Here is a 21928-nt window from a genome sequence, read left to right as displayed (position 1 = left end):
GTCCTGGAGTTCTGCCATTCTCATTGATCAGTAAACTTGGTCTTGGCTGGCTGTTCTTGCTCATCTTCTCGGGGAGGGGCCTGTTGCTGTGGTTCTCAAATGTCTTTGCCAGAGGTGGAATTGCCTTTGCTGGTCCAGGCTAAGTAATCTGCTCGGGTTTGCCTCAGGAGCTTTTGTTCCCTGCAAGCTTTCCGTACAGCTTTGGAGGACCAGAGTGAAAAAGGCAGCCTCCCAATCTCCGCCCCAGCGGAGCCAAGAACTCAGGGCCCCACTCCTCAGTGAGCCCCCCAGAGAAAAGCAGTCAATCACTCCCGTCTCCCCATCTCCGGCCGCACTCCATGCTCACCCGGCCTATGACCGAGCGTTTCTATCTCTGGCACACGACCCTGTGTGGGGTCTCCAAACCCAGCAGATCCCTGCGGTGCGCTTCCGTGCCACTCCTCCCGGGGGAGGAAGGGGAGTCTCCCCGGATCTGCTGCTTGTTGGGTCCCTGCTGGAAGAGCTGTGGCCCAGCTGTACCACGGATCACAGTTTATGGCAACCCTGAGGTGAGAGCCCATTCCTCGACTCTGTCTCTGCAGCTGGCTTCCCCGCTCTGATACCTGGGAGCTCTGCCGCACTCAGGCGCCCCCGGTCTTTCTGTGACCCCGAGGGTCCTGAGATCACACTGTCCCAGCAAGAGTTCCATCCCCCCTTAGCCACTGGAGCGACGTCCCTCAGCGGAGCCCACTTCTAAAAGTTCCGATTTTGTGCTCCGTTGCTCTATCACTTGCCAGTAGTGGTGGACGGCCGCCTCTCCCCTGCCATCTATCTTCCCGAATATTGCCTCAGATTCACTTCTCTGCACGTCCTCCCTTCCAGAAAGTGGTCGCTTTTCTGTTCAGAGAGTTGCTGCTATTCTTTTCTTCGATCTCCTGTTGAGTTTGTAGGTGTTCAGAATGGTTTGATCCCTATTTAGCTGCATTCCTGGGACCAGATGAAATTTAGGTCTCCTACTCCTCTGCCATCTTGCTCCTCTCCCATTGACTATATATTCTTTATACTGTACCTTTTATTCCCCTCTAAGTTATTCATTCCATAACTGGAAGCTGGTATCTCATTCACCATTCACCCATTCACCTGCTGTCTAATTAGAGTGTTTTCATCTTTGTAATCCCCCAACTGATGCACTATAAATAGTAGGCACTTAATAAATGTTGAAACAATTAGATAAATATGTTAAAAATTACATTCCAAAGGAAAAGCTATCAAAATTCCCTAATTTAGAGGACGAATGAGGCATTTGTGTTGAGTTTCTAGCTTACATTTGTGTTGAGTCAGAAAGGATAAGAAATGAAGATCTTGCAACAAACAGTGAACATTTATGGGACACTCACTCTGTGGCAGGCATGGCATATAAGGATGAAAGGCTGGTACAGAATGGGAGCACTGGGTTACGTTAGATTATAAGGGACATGATCAAACCTCCAACAGTGTGAATTCCTTTCTCCATTAGAATTTCTTAACTTTTTATTGCATATATAGACAAAGCAAATAATGATGATGTTTTGATTGACTTTTCCAGCTTCCTCTATAGCAGTGATCACCAAAATGGACAATATAATATGAACCCAAGGGCAAACCACTGGATACAGGAAGAATTCTGTATCTGAACTTCTATTAATATTTTTATCTTTCTATTTTTATGTATGTTTTAAAATACACATTATGTATTAGCATAGTGATATATGTATGCAATATAAAGAAGGGAACTATACATATGTTAGAGGCAACTTTTTGTGTTTTACTGGTGGAATGTGCTATTGAAATCATTTTAAAACCACTGCTCTGTAGTAGGCACTATATATATATTACCTATAGAGCAAATTCTATGAACAGAGTTAAACCAATATAAGCAAAAGAAATAGAAAACAACATAATGGAAGGCTTTAACCCTCAAATAAGATATGTCACTGCATTGCACTGCATTGTAATTTTATTACATTTGGGAAAAATTACATCCGAGTCCAAGAAATAATTATCCAGATTTTTTTCCCCCTGATGCTTCAGAAAGTACTCTAACTGCAGGGGACAAAGTTTGAAGGGTGAACTATTTCTGAATGCCTTTCAGCCCATTGTTGGAAAATGCTAAAGGATTCTGTACTGGCTTGATAGAATGAGTGTTACCATCAAGGTCACCCTCAGGAGAAGCTGTGGAGCAGCCGCAGAACAGGCTAGAATGTGATTAGATCAACGTAGGACTGTGGTTCTTAACCTGGCTACACATTGGAATCACCCGGAAGACTTAACATTTTTTTAAAAAATGAAGCATGGTGCCTACCACAGAGATTCTCATTTGATTCTTCAGGGTTGATTGAGGCCTGGGCATCCAGAGTGATCAAAAACTTACCATGTGATTCAAATATGAGAGCAGGATTAAGAACCAGAAGGGCTGCGTGAACTGGTGGAGGGAATGTGGCATTAGGACATTGACATCTAGGCCTGAATCTGATTTCACAATTTATTAGTTATGTCATATTGGAAATCCCTTTGTTATCTCTGAGCTCCAACGTTCTCTTCTGGAAAATAAGAGTAACAGTACTGACTGCCCTCTCCATCTCCCAGCGGTTGGAGTGAGGACTATGTGGGTGCTACAGATGGAAACCTCTTTTGCGTGGAAGCGTGTGCTGGTGGCAGGAAAGAGCCATGTGTAGAGGGTGTTACCCATTTCAGTTCTCATCTAAGGTCAGTCTAACAAATGGAAATGATTTCAAGTCCTGTTCATTATTCAGAAATTTCTACATATCTGCATTACCTTCAATGATTTTCTTATTAATATTTGGGTGAAACTGGGCAGTTTTGTAAATCACCAAAAAGAATAACTTAGGTGCTCACAACTAATACTCGTTCAGAAAATTGTACTGTTTCCATTCACATTCCCTAAATCCACTTAATGTCCTTACCATAGGATATTAATTTTGAAATAAAAATAACACCAGTTAGATTGGCCAAAATTAACAAGACAGGAAACAACCAGTGTTGGCGAGGATGTAGAGAAAGGGGAACGCTCTTACACTGTTGGTGGGAATGCGAGCTGGTGCAGCCACTCTGGAAAGCAGTATGGAGGTTCCTCAAAAAGTTGAAAATAGAGCTACCTTATGACCCAGCAATTGCACTACTAGGTATTTACTCCAAAGATACATAAGGGGCACATACACCCCAATGTTCATAGCAGCAATGTCCACAATAGTTAAACTGTGGAAGGAGCCAAGATGCCCTTCAACAGATGAATGGATAAAGACGTGGTTCATATATACAATGGAATATTACTCAGCCATCAGAAAGGATGAATACCCACCATTTGCACCGACATGGATGGAACTGGAGCATATTATGCTAAGTGAAATAAATCAAGCAGAGAAAGACAATTATCATATGGTTTCACTCGTATGAGGAACATAAGGAATGGCACGGAGAACCATAGGGGAAAGGTGGGAAAACTGAATGGGAAGAAATCGGAGAGGGAGATGAACCATGAGAGACTATGGACTCCGGGAAACAAACTGAAGGTTTCAGAGGGGATGGGAATGGGGGGGATCAGGTAGCCGGGTGATGGGTATTAAGGAGGACACGTGTTGTGATGAGCACTGTGTGTTACAAGCAATGAATTGTTGAACACTACATCAAAAACTAATGATGGAAGATGGCGGAGGAGTAGGAGACCTAGATTTCATCTGGTCTCAGGAATTCAGCTGAATAGGGATCAAACCATTCTGAACACCTACGAACTCAACAGGAGATCGAACAGGAGAGTAGCGACAACTCTCTGAACAGAGAAGCGACCACTTACTGGAAGGTAGGGCGTGCGGAGAAGTGAATCCGAGGCGATATTCGGGAGGATAGACGGCGGGGGAGGGGCCTCCGCCGGCCGCTTCTGGCAAGTGCTAGAGCCGCGGAGCACAAAATCGGACCTTTTAGAAGTTGGCTGGGCGGAGGGACGTCGCTGCAGTGGCTAAGCGGGGGGTGGAATCCTCCCCCGACAGTGTGGTCTCAGGACCCTTGGGGTTACAGAGAGACCGGGGGTTCCTGAGTGCGCCAGAGCTCCCAGGTATCAGAGCGGGGAAGCCGGCTGCAGAGACGGAGCCGAGGCGCGGGCTCTCAGCTCGGGGTTGCCATAAACTGTGATCTGCGGCCCAGTCGGGGCACGGCTCCCCCAGTAGGGACCCAACAAGCAGCAGATCCGGGGAGACTCCCCTTCCTTCCCTGGGAGGAGCGGTGCGGGAACGCACTGCAGGGATCTGCTGGGTTTGGAGACTCCGTGCAGGGTCGGGTGCCAGAGATAGCAACGCTCGGTCACAGGCTGGGTGAGCACGGAGAGCGGCCGGAGACCGGGGCAAGGGAGTGACTGCTTTTCTCTGTGGGCGCACTGAGGAGCGGGGCCCCGAGTTCTCAGCTCCTCTGGGTGGAGATTGGGAGGCCACCATTTCTGCCCTGGTCCTCCAAAGCTGTACCGAGAGCTTGCAGGGAACAAAAGCTCCTGAGAGCAAACCGGAGCAGCTTCCTTAGCCCGGACCGACAAGGGCGGGGCAATTCCGCCTCCGGCAAAGACATTTGAAAACCACAGCAACAGGCCCCTCCCCCAGAAGATCAGCACAAACAGCCAGCAAGCCAAGACCAAGTTGATCGATCAAGGAGAATGGGAGAACTCCAGCGCTAGGGGAATACTGCACATAGATTCATGGCTTTTTTTTTTTTTTTTACCATGATTCATTATTTCATCAAAGTTAATTTTTGTTGACTGTTTTTTTTTTATTTTTCTTTTTCCCTTTTTCAACCAACATCTTATCAATCCCTTTTTTAAAAAAAAAAAAAAAAAACATTTTCTATTTTTCATTTTTAGAGTCATATTTTATCCCTTCATAGTAGTTACCCTTATTTTTGGCATATATATATAAGTTGTTCTCTCTTTAAAATTTTGAGGTACAGTTTCTTCTAACAGATCAAAATATACCCTAAATCACTAGTGTATGGCTTTGTTCTAGTCTCCTGCCTGATCACATTCTCTCCCTTTTTCCTTTTTTTTTTTCTTTTTTTTTCTTAAATCTTCTTTCTTTTTTCAAACAACTTATCTTACCAAGTCCTTTTATAAAATCTTTTATAACTTTCATCTTTACAGTCATCTTCCATCCCTTCATTGTATCAACCCTTATTTTGTACATATATGTCTTTCTTCCTTTAAAATTTTAGGAGGCACTTTTTTCTAACAGACCAAAATACGCCCAAAAACTAGTGTGTGGCACTGATCTATGCACTAGCCTGATCATATTTGGTCATATTCTGCTTTTTTTGTATTGGTTTGTTTTTGTTTTTATCTTTTTTTTTCTTTTTTTTTTTTCTTTTTCTCTTTCTTTTTTCTTTCTTTCCCTTTCTTTTCCCCTGGTTTCAGGTCTTTTCTGATTTGTATACAGTATATTTGCTGGGGACGTTGTAAACCTGTTAGCATTTTGTTCTCTCATTCATCTAATCTCCTCTGGACAAAATGACAAGACGAAAGAAATCACCTCAGCAAAAAGAACAAGAGGTAGTACCGTCAGCCAGGGACCTACTCAATATGGACATTAGTACGATGTCGGACCTAGAGTTCAGAATCATGACTTTAAAGATACTAGCTGGGCTTGAAAAAAGTGTGGAAGTTATTAGAGAAACCCTTTCTGGAGAAATAAAAGAACTAAAATCTAACCAAATCGAAATCAAAAAGGCTATTGATGAGGTGCAATCCAAAATGGGGGCACTAAATGCTAGGATAAATGAGGCAGAAGAGAGAATCAGCGATATAGAAGACCAAATGATGGAAAATAAAGAGGCTGAGAAAAAGAGAGAGAAACAACTACAGGATCACGAGGGCAGAATTCGAGAGATAAGTGATACGATAAGACGAAACAACATTAGAATAATTGGGATCCCAGAAGAAGAAGAAGAGAGAGAGAGAGGGGCAGAAGGTATATTGGAGCAAATTATAGCAGAGAACTTCCCTAATGTGAGGAAGGAAACAGGCATTAAAATCCAGGAGGCACAGAGAACCCCTCTCAAAATCAATAATAATAGGTCAACACCCCGACATCTAATAGTAAAACTTACGAGTCTCAGAGACAAAGAGAAAATCCTGAAAGCAGCTCGGGAGAAGAGATATGTAACCTACAATGGTAGAAACATTAGATTGGCAACAGACCTATCCACAGAGACCTGGCAGGCCAGAAAGGACTGGCAAGATATCTTCAGAGCACTAAACGAGAAAAATATGCAGCCAAGAATACTATATCCAGCTAGGCTGTGTTTGAAAATAGAAGGAGAGATAAAAAGCTTCCAGAACAAACAAAAACTAAAGGAATTTGCAAACACGAAACCAGCCCTCCAAGAAATATTGAGAGGGGTCCTCTAAGCAAAGAGAGAACCCAAAAGCAGCAAAGAGCAGAAACGAACACAGACAACAGACAGTGAACAGTCACCTTACAGGTAATACAATGGCACTAAATTCATACCTTTCAGTAGTTACCCTGAATGTAAATGGGCTAAATGCCCCAATCAAAAGACACAGGCTATCAGATTGGATTAAAAAACAAGACCCATCAATATGCTGTCTGCAAGAGACTCATTTTAGACCCAAAGACACCCCCAGATTGAAAGTGAGGGGGTGGAAAACCATTTACCATGCTAATGGACACCAAAAGAAAGCTGGGGTGGCAATCCTTATATCAGACAAACTAGATTTTAAAACAAAGACTGTAATAAGAGATGAGGAAGGACACTATATCCTACTTAAAGGGTCTATCCAACAAGAAGATCTAACAATTGTAAATATCTATGCCCCGAACATGGGAGCAGCCAATTATATAAGGCAATTAATAACAAAAGCAAAGAAACACATTGACAACAATACAATAATAGTGGGGGACTTTAACACCCCCCTGACTGAAATGGACAGATCATCTAAGCAAAAGATCAACAAGGAAATAAAGACTTTAATTGACACACTGGACCAAATGGACTTCACAGACATATTCAGAACATTCCATCCCAAAGCAAAAGAATACACATTCTTCTCTAGTGCCCATGGAACATTCTCCAGAATTGATCACATCCTAGGTCACAAATCAGGTCTCAATCGGTACCAAAAGATTGGGATCATTCCCTGCATATTTTCAGACCACAATGCTTTGAAACTAGAACTCAACCACAAGAGTAAAGTCGGAAAGACCTCAAATACATGGAAGCTAAAGAGCATCCTACTAAAGAATGAATGGGTCAACCAAGAAATTAAAGAAGAATTAAAAAAATTCATGGAAACCAATGAAAATGAAAACACAACTGTTCAAAATCTTTGGGATACAGCAAAGGCAGTCCTGAGAGGAAAGTATATAGCAATACAAGCCTTTCTCAAGAAACAAGAAAGGTCTCAAATACACAACCTAACCCTACACCTAAAGGAGCTGGAGAAAGAACAGCAAATAAAGCCTAAACCCAGCAGGAGAAGAGAAATCATAAAGATCAGAGCAGAAATCAATGAACTAGAAACCAAAAGAACAGTAGAACAGATCAACGAAACTAGGAGCTGGTTCTTTGAAAGAATTAACAAGATTGATAAACCCCTGGCCAGACTTATCAAAAAGAAAAGAGAAATGACCCAAATCAACAAAATCATGAATGAAAGAGGAGAGATCACAACCAACACCAAAGAAATACAAACAATTATAAGAACATATTATGAGCAACTCTATGCCAGCAAATTAGATAACCTGGAAGAAATGGGTGCATTCCTAGAGATGTATCAACTACCAAAATTGAACCAGGAAGAAATAGAAAACCTGAACAGACCTATAGCCACTAAGGAAATTGAAGCAGTCATCAAAAATCTCCCAAGAAACAAAAGCCCAGGGCCAGATGGCTTCCCAGGGGAATTCTATCAGACATTTCAAGAAGAATTAATACCTATTCTCCTGAAACTGTTCCAAAAAATAGAAATGGAAGGGAAACTTCCAAACTCATTTTATGAGGCCAGCATTACCTTGATCCCAAAACCAGACAAAGACCCCGTCAAAAAAGAGAATTACAGACCAATATCCTTGATGAACATGGATGCAAAAATTCTCACCAAAATACTAGCCAATAGGATCCAACAGTACATTAAAAGGATTATTCACCATGACCAAGTGGGATTTATTGCTGGGCTGCAAGGCTGGTTCAACATCCGCAAATCAATCAATGTGGTACAATACATTAACAAAAGAAAGAGCAGGAATCATATGATCCTCTCAATAGATGCAGAAAAAGCATTTGACAAAGTACAACATCCTTTCTTGATCAAAACTCTTCAGAGTATAGGGATAGAGGGTACATACCTCAATATCATAAAAGCCATCTATGAAAAACCTACAGCGAATATCATTCTCAATGGGGAAAGGCTGAGAGCTTTTCCCCTAAGGTCAGGAACGCGGCAGGGATGTCCACTATCACCACTGCTATTCAACATAGTATTAGAAGTCCTAGCCACAGCAATCAGACAACAAAAAGAAATCAAAGGCATCCAAATCGGCAAAGAGGAAGTCAAACTCTCACTCTTTGCAGATGATATGATACTGTATGTGGAAAACCCAAAAGACTCCACCCCAAAACTGCTAGAACTCATACAGGAATTCAGTAAAGTAGCAGGATATAAAATCAATGCACAGAAATCAGTGGCATTCCTCTACACCAACAACAAGACAGAAGAGAGACAAATCAAGGAGTCTATCCCATTTACAATTGCACCCAAATCCATTAGATACCTAGGAATAAATCTAACCAAAGAGGCAAAGGATCTGTACTCAGAAAACTATAAAATACTCATGAAAGAAATTGAAGAAGACACAAAGAAATGGAAAAACGTTCCATGCTCATGGATTGGGAGAACAAACATTGTGAAGATGTCAATGCTACCTAGAGCAATCTACACATTCAATGCAATCCCCATCAAAATACCATCCACTTTTTTTAAAGAAATGGAACAAATAATCCTAAAATTTGCATGGAACCAGAAGACACCCAGAAGAGCCAGAGGAATACTGAAAAAGAAAAGCAAAGCTGGCGGCATCACAATTCCGGACTTCCAGCTCTATTACAAAGCTGTCATCATCAAGACAGTATGGTACTGGCACAAAAACAGACACATAGATCAATGGAACAGAATCGAGAGCCCAGAAATGGACCCTCAACTCTATGGTCAACTTATTTTTGACAAAGCAGGAAAGAATGTCCAATGGCAAAAAGACAGTCTCTTCAACAAATGGTGTTGGGAAAATTGGACAGCCACATGCAGAAGAATGAAACTGGACCATTTCCTTACACCACACACAAAAATAGACTCCAAATGGTTGAAAGACCTAAACATGAGACAGGAGTCCATCAAAATCCTAAAGGAGAACACAGGTAGCAACCTTTTCGACCTTAGCCGCAGCAACTTCTTCCTAGAAACATCGCCAAAGGCACGGGAAGCCAGGGCAAAAATGAACTATTGGGATTTCATCAAGATAAAAAGCTTTTGCACAGCAAAAGAAACAGTCCACAAAACCAAAAGACAACCGACAGAATGGGAGAAAATATTTGCAAATGACATATCAGATAAAGGGCTAGTATCCAAAATCTATAAAGAACTTATCAAACTCAACACCCAAAGAACAAATAATCCAATCAAGAAATGGGCAGAAGACATGAACAGACATTTCTCCAAAGAAGACATCCAAATGGCCAACAGGCACATGAAAAAGTGCTCAACATCGCTCGGCATCAGGGAAATCCAAATCAAAACCTCAATGAGATACGACCTCACACCTGTCAGAATGGCTAAAATTAACAAGTCAGGGAACGACAGATGTTGGCGAGGATGTGGAGAAAGGGGAACCCTCCTACACTGTTGGTGGGAATGCAAGCTGGTGCAACCCCTCTGGAAAACAGTATGGAGGTTCCTCAAACAGTTGAAATTAGAGCTACTGTTCGATCCAGCAATTGCACTACTGGGGATTTACCACAAAGATACAAATGTAGGGACCCGAAGGGGTACGTGTACCCCAATGTTTATAGCAGCAATGTCCACAATAGCCAAACTGTGGAAAGAGCCAAGATGCCCATCGACAGATGAATGGATAAAGAAGAAGTGGTATATATACACAATGGAATATTATGCAGCCATCAAAAGGAATGAGATCTTGCCATTTGCAACGACGTGGATGGAACTGGAGGGTGTTATGCTGAGTGAAATAAGTCAATCAGAGAAAGACATGTATCACATGACCTCACTGATATGAGGAATTCTTAATCTCAGGAAACAAACTGAGTGTTACTGGAGTGGTTGGGGGTGGGAGGGATGGGGTGGCTGGGTGATAGACATTGGGGAGGGTATGTGCTACGGTGAGCGCTGTGAATTGTGCAAGACTGTTGAATCACAGATCTGTACTTCTGAAACAAATAACGCAACATATTTTAAGAAAAAAGGAAAAGAAGAAGATAACAGGAGAGGAAGATAAGGGGAGTATGTCAGAGGGGGAGACGAACCATGAGAGATGATGGACTCTGAAAAACAAACTGAGGGTTCTAGAGGGGAGGGGGGTAGGGGGATGGGTTAGCCTGGTGATGGGTATTGAGGAGGGCACGTTCTGCATGGAGCACTGGGTGTTATGAACAAACAATGAATCATGGAACACTGCACCAAAAACTAATGATGTAATATATGGTGATTAACATAACAATAAAAAAATAAAAAAAAAAGAAATGTATGATCATTTTTAAAGGCAATGTTATGGGTGGGGGGATGGGGTACCTTGGTGATGGGCATTAAGGAGGGCATGTGATGTAGTGAGCACTGGGTGTTACATGCAACTGATGAATTACTGAACTCTGAACATCTGAAACTAATGATACACTAATGCTAAAAATTGAATTTCAATAAAATAAGTTGATAAAAAGAAAAAAAAACTAATGATGTACTATATGCTGGCTAAATGAACATAATAAAAAAATTAAAAAAGAGTCACTCGCACACAGTACATCCAGAGTATACGCCACTGAACACTAGTTCTAGGTGCTTTATAAGCATCACTTTAAGCAAAGGGCTGCATAATGAAGTATGTTTGAAGATTATAGTGTTCAAATTAAATTAGTTCCCTGACTACAGAACTTCACTGACCCTTTAATATACTTAAGTTCACTGAGAATCTGTAAGAGAGGTAAGATACAGGTTGTAGAATTTCCCAAACTTAGTTGACCTTTTCATGTGACACAGTAATGAGATTAATATTTTAAAACACATTTGGGAAACACTGATCTAAGGCACTGGTACCATGGTATAGAGGCCAAAACAGAAGACCAAAGATGTACATGACTTGTCAAAGGTCACTTAAGTCGAATTAATTTTGGCTGGCCGTCTGTGAGTCCACCGTCTCCCCACTTCACTTCAATGCCTTTCTAACCTTTCCCCTTGTCTACTCCTTCCCTCTAAGGAAATAAAAACACAGACATATTCTCTAAAAAATGTAAAAGCTCTCTCACTGACAATTTTTTTCTTTCAATGTCAAGCAAAAGTTATGAAAAAAAGAGACTAAGACTATAAACTTTCAATCACAATGTGACGAAAGTTTTGACAATCAGCAGCTCACGTTATCCCTGTAGAAAAGACAGTCAGATGACCCTGGATTCAAAGTTGCTGGGATTGTGTAGAAAAAAGATGAAGACGATCACATTTCTGTAATATATGTGGCCCTATGTATCATCTTGATAGGGCTTAATAAAAACCAGTGTGTAAAAATATATGAATGAATTTAAAACTTATCAGTACTGTTAACCTCTTGACCATCTGTCTCAAGAAATCAAGGCCAGAAGTTAATGTATGTAGTCTGAGATCACAACACTAAACTACTGGTACAATCCATAAAAATCACATGTCATTGTCATTTGACAAAATAAAAAAACAAAATTCTAGTGAATAAGTGCCAAGCAGCAGGGGAATTTAAAAATATATTATTTTGATAAAGAGAACAAATACCATGCATCTGAGCACACCATGAAACATCAGAGAGGACTGATGTTAAAGTCATTTTATTTGAAATACTAAGTCTTAGGGCAAAGGTGATAGGCAGGATAATTTTTTCCTTATTATAGAATAAATGTAAAGGTCAGATGCAACAATATTGCCTGTGGTTTTAAAAGGGGGAATAACATTCTAAAGAATCAAAAGTTTTGTTAAAAGGGTAATCTACTTAGAGACGATAAATGGATGTGTGGTAAAACTGACTGCAAGAGTGAGAGAAAATGTGTAAAACATCTTAAAAGGCTGAGAAATGAAAAAGTAGCAAGACCTAAGTTTCAAACAAATGTAGAAGAGGAATTAGTCTTCACCTGTCTGTCTCCAAGGGACAGAGCTGTGAATAAAGCAAGAAATGTATAGGGAAATGTATTTTGATATAATTTTAAGAAAAAACAAATCTAATGATGACTAGTGTCTAATGGGTAGCTTCTAGGAGGCATTAAATTATTGAATCATCCTTAGTGTGTTCTAGCAGAGTGAGGGACTACTTCACGTCGCTTTTCTGTGGATTCTGATGTACCAATGAGTTGGAATAAGATAACATCTAAGATGGATACTTTTCAATTCTGTGTTATAATAAGTACGTGTTGGGGGAATGGACCCATAACATATGGTATGAGGAAATTAACAGAGTTTCATTTTAGACCAGTGTGCTTACAGAACTATGAATGAATAACATATGGGGAACTTTTCCTAAGGAGTGAGAAGAGGGAGCAGTGCAAATTGCTTTAGAAAGAAGAATAGCTATTTGGAGAAAAATATACAGTGTGGTACAGCTGGTAAATCACGGAATCTAAATTATTTGTACTTCCTTTGGGGGAGGAGAGTGGAAGAGGAGAAAGATGAAGATGATGTGAATGTAGGGTAATAAAGAGAAAAGGATGTGGAAAGGAATGACAGAAGGAGAGCATTAATAAATATTGTTGGGTTGAAGCAAGATAATTGGTCCTTTGGGGTGGCTTCCATGATTTTTTTTTATTCTTCTCCTCAGCATTATTTTTCTTTCAGAATATTATAAAATGAATCATTTTCTTTCATTTCTAGATTCAGTTTGGCAGTTGCCCTGGAAGTACTAATTATGTTTTCCTTACATAAGAGAGGAAAGACCTATTATTGTTGAAGATTCTTTTTTTTTTTAAATAGGCTGTAAAACTCAAAATAGTTAAAGATTATGTCTCAGCTATTTTTGAAATTATTACATGTACAATGAATATCAAGAAAATGGTAATGGAAAAATAGCATGGTGCCTGGAAAATCCTTTGACAGAATTATATAGACTTTGAGGTTTTTTATTTTTTTTAAATAAAGCTAGAAATTTAAACAGAACTTCAAGCAATTAGCAACACAACATCTAGTTTGATACTACAAAAGCAGCAGTTAAAGAAATGTCAGAAGAGTTGTCTACAACCAAACTCTTACAGAACAATGAGTCAAAGGTCAAATGTATTATTATGACAGCCATTAATTTAGAATGAAAATGTCCTCTTCAGTTTTTTCAAATTTAATGCTACATAAAAGATGGATATCATGGTGTATTTTATTCCTAACAATAAAGTTTATATTCTTGAGAGAAGTTGTTAGGTCTTATACCTCAATAATACTTTCCTGGTTCAGAAGACACAACATCATAAAAAAACAATTTTTACACCAAAGCCAAAAAAACCCCAGAAAACAAAAACAAACCACAAAACACAAAAACTAGCTAAAAAAAATGCAGAATGTCTCAAGAATGAAAATTGTAGTTCTCCTGCATGGTATAGGGCCTATTGCTAACAATACCATATTGCATACTGAAAATTTGCTAAGAGGGTAGATCTTAGTTGATTGTTCTCACCACACACAGCACAAAATAATAATAATAGTGGTGAGAGGAAACTTTGGGAAGTGATGAATATATTTATGGCCTTGATAAGGGTGATGGTTTCTTGGGTATATACTTAATACCCAAACCCATGGAGCTATATACATTAAATATGTAAAGCTCTTTATATGTCAACCATACTACAATAAAATGGTTAAAAAGAAAGAAAGAAAAAGAAGAAAGAAAGAAAGAAAGAAAGAAAGAAAGAAAGAAAGAAAGAAAGAAAGAAAGAAAGAAAGAAAGAAAGAAAATAAGGTGGTAAAGAAGCCCAAACTCTTCATTGCTACTTTGACTGAAGTCATTAATGCCATATTTTTTGCCATCCAGTTTGATCATACATTTTCTCCTGACAGAGTTCCTTTCTGAGTAGTGGTTATTGCCTGAGACATGGTACGTGTTCATCATATTATTTGTTAAGTAAAAGAATTAATGAATGAATGAATGATAACTAAATAAAATGAATAAAGAATTGACTGACAAATTCTAGGAAACAAATGAAAGATCATGCTTGGTGCTTATAAGCCTGAGTGCCTGGATTTGAAATCCAGTTCTGTCCATTGTTAACTATAGCACTATGGTCAAGTTAATAAAACTCTCTATACTTCAGTTCCTTTTTGCTTATATAAAACAGGTTGTTGAGAGAAATAAATTCATTACAAAAAAGCACTTTTAAAAGTACATGGAACATAGCAAATGTCAAATAAATATTAGTTATCAAGATTATTATAAAGGTTTATTCAGTTAATTCAATACCAAGGTCATTGACAACTATGAAAGTAGACCAATGGGACTAAGGACAAGCTGTCTAAAGCCCAGAGAAGTGGGCACAATGTACTCTGAGGTTCAACCTCTGAAGCTTGCACATGTCACAGAAATTACTATCCTGTTGAGAATATAAATTGATCTTTTCCAAACACTTCTCACTCATGTTGGCTCCTTGCAGACATTAGAGGCCATGTTTTACAAGGGCAGACATGTGATTAGATATGAATATACTTCTCTTGAGAGCTCTCTTCTATTAATTTTCAGTATTTGATTATTATCCTGAAGGTTTGGTATAAAACAGTAAATAGAGATAAAGTAGTTTTATTAAGTACAATCCCAAATTTGTACTGCTTATGTGCTGCCTTAATTTTGCTTTAGTTTATCCTAGAACTCTATGGCTTGGGAAGGGCAGCTATGTTCTGGTGTTAGTCATTGCTCAGGGTTCCTGAAGCATGTAGGCAGCTGGTAAATAAAAGAGCTGTAACCCTGTCAGTTGGGGGTGGAAGAAGGGATCCATTTACACATGTGACAGAACTCAGGTTATGAATTCCTGGGAAATCAGGGACTGTTTACACTGTCTACACTGGTTGAACAAGGGACCACAGGGAGACATAGAAATGTACATATCAATAAACCAGATAGTGAAGTTCCCTTTCTTATATACAAAGCCCACCTCCCTAGCAGTAGGGATGTAACACTCTCTCAGGCTGGGCTAATAGGTTATATTAGAAAAATAACAATCTGTGTCTTGTATCTGTGAAAACTAGTGAAAATTCAGATTTTCTTTAAAATGTCAACAAAGCAGATACAATTGTACATGTACTTTTGAAATCTCCCACCACAAAATCTGCTCTCCCTTCTTTTCCATTTCTGCCAGTGATCACTGTTATGAACTGAATGTGGCCATTCCCTCAAATTCATGGCTAACGTTCTAACCCCCAATATGCCTATACTTGCAGAGTCTTTTTTCTTTTTAAGATTTTATTTATTTATTTGACAGAGAGAGACACGGTGAGACAGGGAACACAAGCAGGGGGAGTGGGAGAGGGAGAAGCAGGCTTCCCACCAAGCAGGGAGCCTGATGCGGGGCTCAATTCCAGGACCCTGGGACAATAACCTGAGCCGAAGGCAGACGCTTAACAACTGAGCCACCCACGCACCCCTTGCAGAGTCTTTAGGAGGTAATTAAAGTTATTAATTAAATGAGTTAAGGGTGAAGCCCTAATCTAATAGGACTGGTGGCCTCATAGGAAGAGAAAGATCTCTGTCTCAGCCCAAGCACAGGGGAAAGGCCATGTGAGGACACAACAAGAAGATGGTTGCGAGCCAGGAAGAGAGATCTCACCAGGAACTGAATGGGCCAGAACCTTGACCTTGGACTTCCCAGCCTCCAGAACTCTGAGAAAATAAATTTTTTGTTGTGTAAACCACCTAGTCTATGGTATTTTGTTATGACAGCCTGAACTATGACAGTCATACACTGGGAAACAAGAGCTTTATAAATACAAATGTAGTTTTGCATGAATCACACTTACCATTAGCAGTCTGTCTCCTACTTGCAACCTTCCATCTTTTTGTGCAGCTCCTCCATCTATAATTTTAGTTACATAAATGCTGTTGTCTCCAGGAATGTGCTGGTTCCCCACACCTCCTGCAATACTGAAGCCCAAACCTATGGGAAAGAAAAAGAAAAGCTTTTTTTTTTTTTAAAGAAAATGTCATTAGCCATATTTAAATAGTCTAAAAAAATTAATCCTTGATTTATTACAATGGTAATAAATAACAGTAAGGATTCTACTTCAATCGCTTTTGTTCTTTAAACATTTGAAGATTTGTTGATTAATGCTAATGAGGCAAAGCTCTTGAAGTCAAGCCCGTGTGGTCATTAGTTTTGTTCTATTTCAAGACTGTACACCTAACTGTTGCTCCCTAGCTAATTAGCAGATAATGGGTGACTGGCCAGAATAGGGATCAGGCAAAAGGATGTGGAAGAATCCTCGGTGAGGCAGACAAAGCACAAGTATAGTCCTGCTCATGTGGAGTTGATGAGCTCATCTTTGTTGTTCTTCTAGCACAGAGAAGTATTGCCAATCATTTGGGTAGAGACCTAGACACTTTTGACATTTCAGGATTAAAAGTACAGCTGTTAGAAAATTCCAGAAATTCTCAGACAAGAGCCACGAGGAAGATACATGAGATATTTATATAATAATTTGAGAGAAGATAAGGCAAAAAGAAGCTAGATGCTTATCCTTCTTGTTTTCTTTTCTGGCCACCTTGTCATATTTTCATACTCCTTGGCACTTATTAACTGCTAGTGAGGCTGGTAATACACAAGAAATGAATCATCCCTGTACACAGTCTAAAGACACAAGAAATAGATTCTATATTTTACCTTTATTATTTTTATAACAAGTCATGGAATATCAAATCATTTTAAACATGGCAATTTTCTATTTTGAGAGATAAATTTATACTGTACTATAGCTTACAAAACTTTTATTTATATTAAACTATGGAATGGTAAGAATAATTAAAAACCATATGGGGCCACTTTCAAAGAATGAGTGTAAAAAATAAAAAAAATTTTTTTTAAATTTTTATTTTTAAAAAATAAAAAAATTTTACACTTTAAAGTGTAAAAAATAAAAAAAATCTTTCCAGAATATGATTGAATACACATTCAATATAATACTTATAGGTTATATATTCACTGCATTTCAAAATTATAATTACCATGCAAATTACTCAGAAAAATAAATATAAATCAAAGAATTTATACTAAAGGCAGAGGAAATTTCTATGACTTACTTGGCTTAAGAAATGTTTTTTAAACAAACCGTACACTAAGTTATGTAGTATTTTTTTTAAAACCACATACCTGTTTTATGATAAAATCATTAAAATTTTTGGCACTTTATATGACAATGAAAACACTTAAAAAACTCCACTTCACTATGCTTTTATTGATTAAATATTGAATAGGGCTCTTAATGGCATAAGTGATTAGATAATGGAAAAATAATGGCATAGTAAATTATAAAGTTACACCTCTGAAATTACATTTGAAATAATTTTTTGTTAAATTAACTATAATAGTTGTTAAAATAAATGGAAAATGGATTTAAATTGATAGGACAGTTAAAATAATTGTTATTTAATATCCTACTAAAGTGGGTAATTATTCTTTATTGATGCTTTGACATGCCATAGATTTATAAATGTATTTGTTTGCCTCAGATTTAAAGAATTTGTTTATCGAGCAAAAGGTGACTAAGAGTAAATAAAATGCTTCCCAATTGGCTTTTCCTTTGAAATTTATAATGCGTGTCAGCTCATGTTTTTCAAAACTGTTATTTTACATGTATATATGATTATAGGGGAATTAAAAAAATACATTTACAAAAGTTTCATACCCACATGCTAGGATCAATCTGCATTTATAATGGTATAGAAGTCATTCCAAACTGTGGAAAGAAAAGGTTAAAACAAATCCAGGGACTCTGATTTACATCCACTGTAATAATAGTAAATGCCATAGACTCACTGAGTTACAGAAGAGATAAGAAACAAATTACCGCTGTAAATAAGGTTAAGTCCTACAAAGGGAATAACTATGTAGTTGACATTTGAAGTTGAAGATTGTACCAAGACAATGGAATCACTATACTGTAGACATAAATATATCAGCTAAAAAGGAAATAATTTTTTCCCCTGAGATTAGGTTTAAATACTTCTTTTTAACTAGTGACTCTGCTCAAGGTGAAACAAGCTGTTTTTAGAAAGAACACTCTGAGGTTACAGAATTGAAAATTGTCCCTGATTTCGCTTTGAAGGAACATGGATACACTGAAAAATAATCAGCATTTAATCAACACTCAGCCATATTGCAGATGTTTAATTTGACATAAGTAAATATGTAGCTTATGTCTACAGCCAGAACACAAATTTATTTACAGGTGGGAGTATCCATCTGTGTTGTAAGACTAAATCTGTCCTCATTCATTCATTTACCAATTCACTCATGTATCCATCTATTCAACAAACATCTCTTGAGTACCTATGATGAATCATATAAGCAGTTGCTGTCAACTGCGGTCAGTATAATGTAAAAGAAGGGATTGGCCAACACTACAGAAATATGAGTGAGTGTGGCTGAACCTGGCTGATGCAATGTTCTAAGTCCAGATAGTGCCATTGATTTTTGGAGACTACTCAATGAAGACAAATGTGGGCCAGGACCACAGGGTAATCCAAAATTATCAGTTTGGAGGCACCAGGGATTCCTTGCATATACTTTGTTAAAGCAGGGGCAGGCTGCCTACATTATAGGACCACTCTATCCCCTTATTAGGTAATATTCCCTGTCTTCATTCCATTCGAGACACAGTTGCAGTCTTGATACTTCAAGAACACAGTGGACATACTCCCACCTTAGGGCATTTGATCTACCTGTTTCCTCTACCTGGAATATACGTCCTTCAGGTTTTTGTTCAAATCTTAATTTCTCTAAGAGCCTGAATCTGACTTCCTATTTAGTACTGTCTCCTAACCATGCACCCCACTTCCTTATCCTGATCTACTTTTCATTTTACCTTAGCACTTATCACCTTGTAACACATAAGTCACTCATGTATTTTATTTTTTTTATTGTCTGTCTTCTTGAAGAAAATAGGAAGTCCACGACACCAGGGATTTCTGTCATTTTATGCTGCGCAATAGAATAAGGCCAGTTATATAGTGACCTCCTAATTATTAAAAGGACGAATGAACAATGAATGAACAAATGAATATAAAAGAATGAAGAAAGTCACAAATCTCTGAGAAAGCCTCTTCTTTTAAAGAGGAAGCTTGCAGCTTTAATGAATGAGGGACAGCTGAAAAAGTGAGCACTGTTAGTTGGAGGGGCTAACTGGATTTTGTTTTTACTTGCCTCAGGTTAACTCTGATCTCTGTCCTCAGTCCGCACAGAGTTTATGCCAACCACTGGGCAGGCAATGGGCAACAGCAGACTCAGCTTCACACCCTGATTCTTCCATCTACTAACTGTGTCAAATGGAGCCGTAATCGTCTCATCTGTGGTAAGGGAATAAGTATATCCATGTTCTATAGGAATTAGCACATACCAGATGCTGAAATTCTCTGCCCTCAACAAGGTCTCAAGCTGTCCTGAGAAACCAATACCTAAACTCCTTGACATGATTTAACCGGCTAGAATGAGTTCTGTAATGGTACTAGTGTTACGTGAGCCCAGAGGGGAGCGTGACTTACTCAGTGGAGGAGAAGAATCAACAAAAGGTTTAGCATTTGCTGAGTCTTGAAGGTTAAGCTAGACTCGATAACAGAGAACGCACCTTTCAAACCAACACATCCTCTGGATTCCAGGTGACTTAATGACGGAAGAGTCAGCTGCCCTGACTTACATTACACAATGCTCATAAAATCCCAGTTTTATCGGGCTGGAAATTTAGGCAGAAATGCCTGGCAAACACTCAAAACATGTACTTATGATAAGCTAGAATGGTCCCTAATAGGATAAATACAATGAGTCTGATGAAGATTTAAAAGTAAGAAGCCTTACAAATAGCAAAAATACTGCTTTTATGGAAGTGACCAATTTAGAGAAATGATCATCATTTTGAAGTGTCTATGAATAAGAAATGGTCCCATCAGGCTCTCCGCCCCTTCCCCCCCAAACTGAGCTCGGCTGGGAGTCTGTTTATCCCTCTCCCTCTGCCCCTCCTCCCCTCGTGCTCTCTTGCCTCACCCTCACTCTCTTGCTCTCTCTCAAATAAATAAATCTTAAAAAAAAAAAGAAAAAGAAAAAAAATGGCCCGGGGCGGGGGTGGGTGGGGGAAGAAATGGCTCTGGACCATCAGGTGATGGCAGACTAATCAACTATAAAACAGTGAAAAGAGTTGGTGGGTCTCAGCAAAAACATGGACGCTAACATTATCTACTGTGGAATGTTTGGCTATTAAGAATAGTCCTAAACATGTCTATGCAAGTACCAGCAATAAACAAAGCTGACACAGAAAAATATAAATACTAAAATCACAAAGGGGAGTAAAATCAGCAGATATTTCAGTATCCTAGTAAAGAAAAAAAAAACAGGTGAAATTTAAACACCTAATTCTTGAAGCAATTAACAACTTCTGTGTTGACAAACATGTGATGTGCAAACAGAATTTCAGGATTACATCTATTGCATAAAGCTGGGTTCCTCTTTCCATATTTCTTGCATATCCCCAAATTTAAATTTCTCAGGTTGAGACAGGACATGCAGGCAGGCATAGGGAAAGGAATGTCTGAGCCTTGTTAAAACCTTTAACTTAAGCTTTTCCCACACAAAACCTTTTCTTCATCCTATAAAATAGAACAGGAGGAGGAACAGATCACAGTTCACCCTTTTCGCTTGTTGTCTGCCTACACTGAGGAGCAGGTGTTACTGAGAGGTGGGGAACTAAAAGCAAAAATCTTGGCAGCATAGATTGATATTGTGCTTGAGAAGCTCAGAATAAAAACTCAAATGCTTAAAAGAATCGTATGATTACAATGTTCCCATATATTCTTTGTGGGTATAAAGAATGAAGCCCCATGATGTCTTATAACCATTCAATAACTTGGTTCAATTTCATTTTGTGTGACTTTACTAGAACACTCTTGGGGCCTCTCCAAACAATTCACTATTATTAAGCAGGCCGCTTCTGTCAGTTGATCTAGGATCCGCTAGGTAAGGTGTTTACTACTTTACAGAAAACACTAGTGGCATTCTGTACATTTTGACTACATGTTTTTATTAAAGGAACCAGAATCCATTCTACCCCCTGGCTGGCCCTGTTTTAGAAAGCGCTCACCCATGTGGGCAATTTAACTTCAGGTACATGCATTTCGGTTAAAAAACACACACACACACACACACACACACACACAAAACTTTACCTGTGAGTCTGGCCCACACAGATAGCTGTTTGACATCTCTTCCCCTCCAGAGAGAAAACTTTGCTTAAAAAACACCAGAAATGCACTTTCCAATTTGGAAGATTAATTAATCTCACGGGGCACTGTTGGTATGGTTAATTAAAAGCCAAAGCTTTATTTACTTACTCTCTGGATTCTCTCTGGGTCCAAAAGACAAAGTTTGGGGTTGAAAAAAGCAGTTCTTTTTTTAAAATTCCCATGGCACTGGGGGGTGCCTGGGTGGCTCGGTC

The 21928-nt window shown here is 38.9% G+C and overlaps 1 protein-coding gene across 25 annotated transcripts in view; it reads right to left on the bottom strand.

The window, feature by feature from the left end:
- DLG2 (discs large MAGUK scaffold protein 2) overlaps positions 1–21928 on the bottom strand; it is a 2208086-nt gene that overhangs the window by 480560 nt on the left and 1705598 nt on the right. For all 25 annotated transcript variants that reach the window (XR_003517338.2, XM_027578649.2, XM_027578631.2 and 22 more), the window contains one exon: positions 16253–16389. Coding sequence is in view for 24 of the 25 variants with exons in the window: in XM_027578649.2 (XP_027434450.2) it covers positions 16253–16389 (137 nt within the window). In the remaining variant the exon portion in view is untranslated. The remainder of the gene's footprint in view (positions 1–16252; positions 16390–21928) is intronic.

This window comes from Zalophus californianus, chromosome 11, assembly GCF_009762305.2.
Source record: "Zalophus californianus isolate mZalCal1 chromosome 11, mZalCal1.pri.v2, whole genome shotgun sequence".
Taxonomy (NCBI): domain Eukaryota; kingdom Metazoa; phylum Chordata; class Mammalia; order Carnivora; family Otariidae; genus Zalophus; species Zalophus californianus.
The sequence above is the reverse complement of the archived record's forward strand: the minus strand, read 5'-3'. Positions and strand labels throughout refer to the sequence as shown.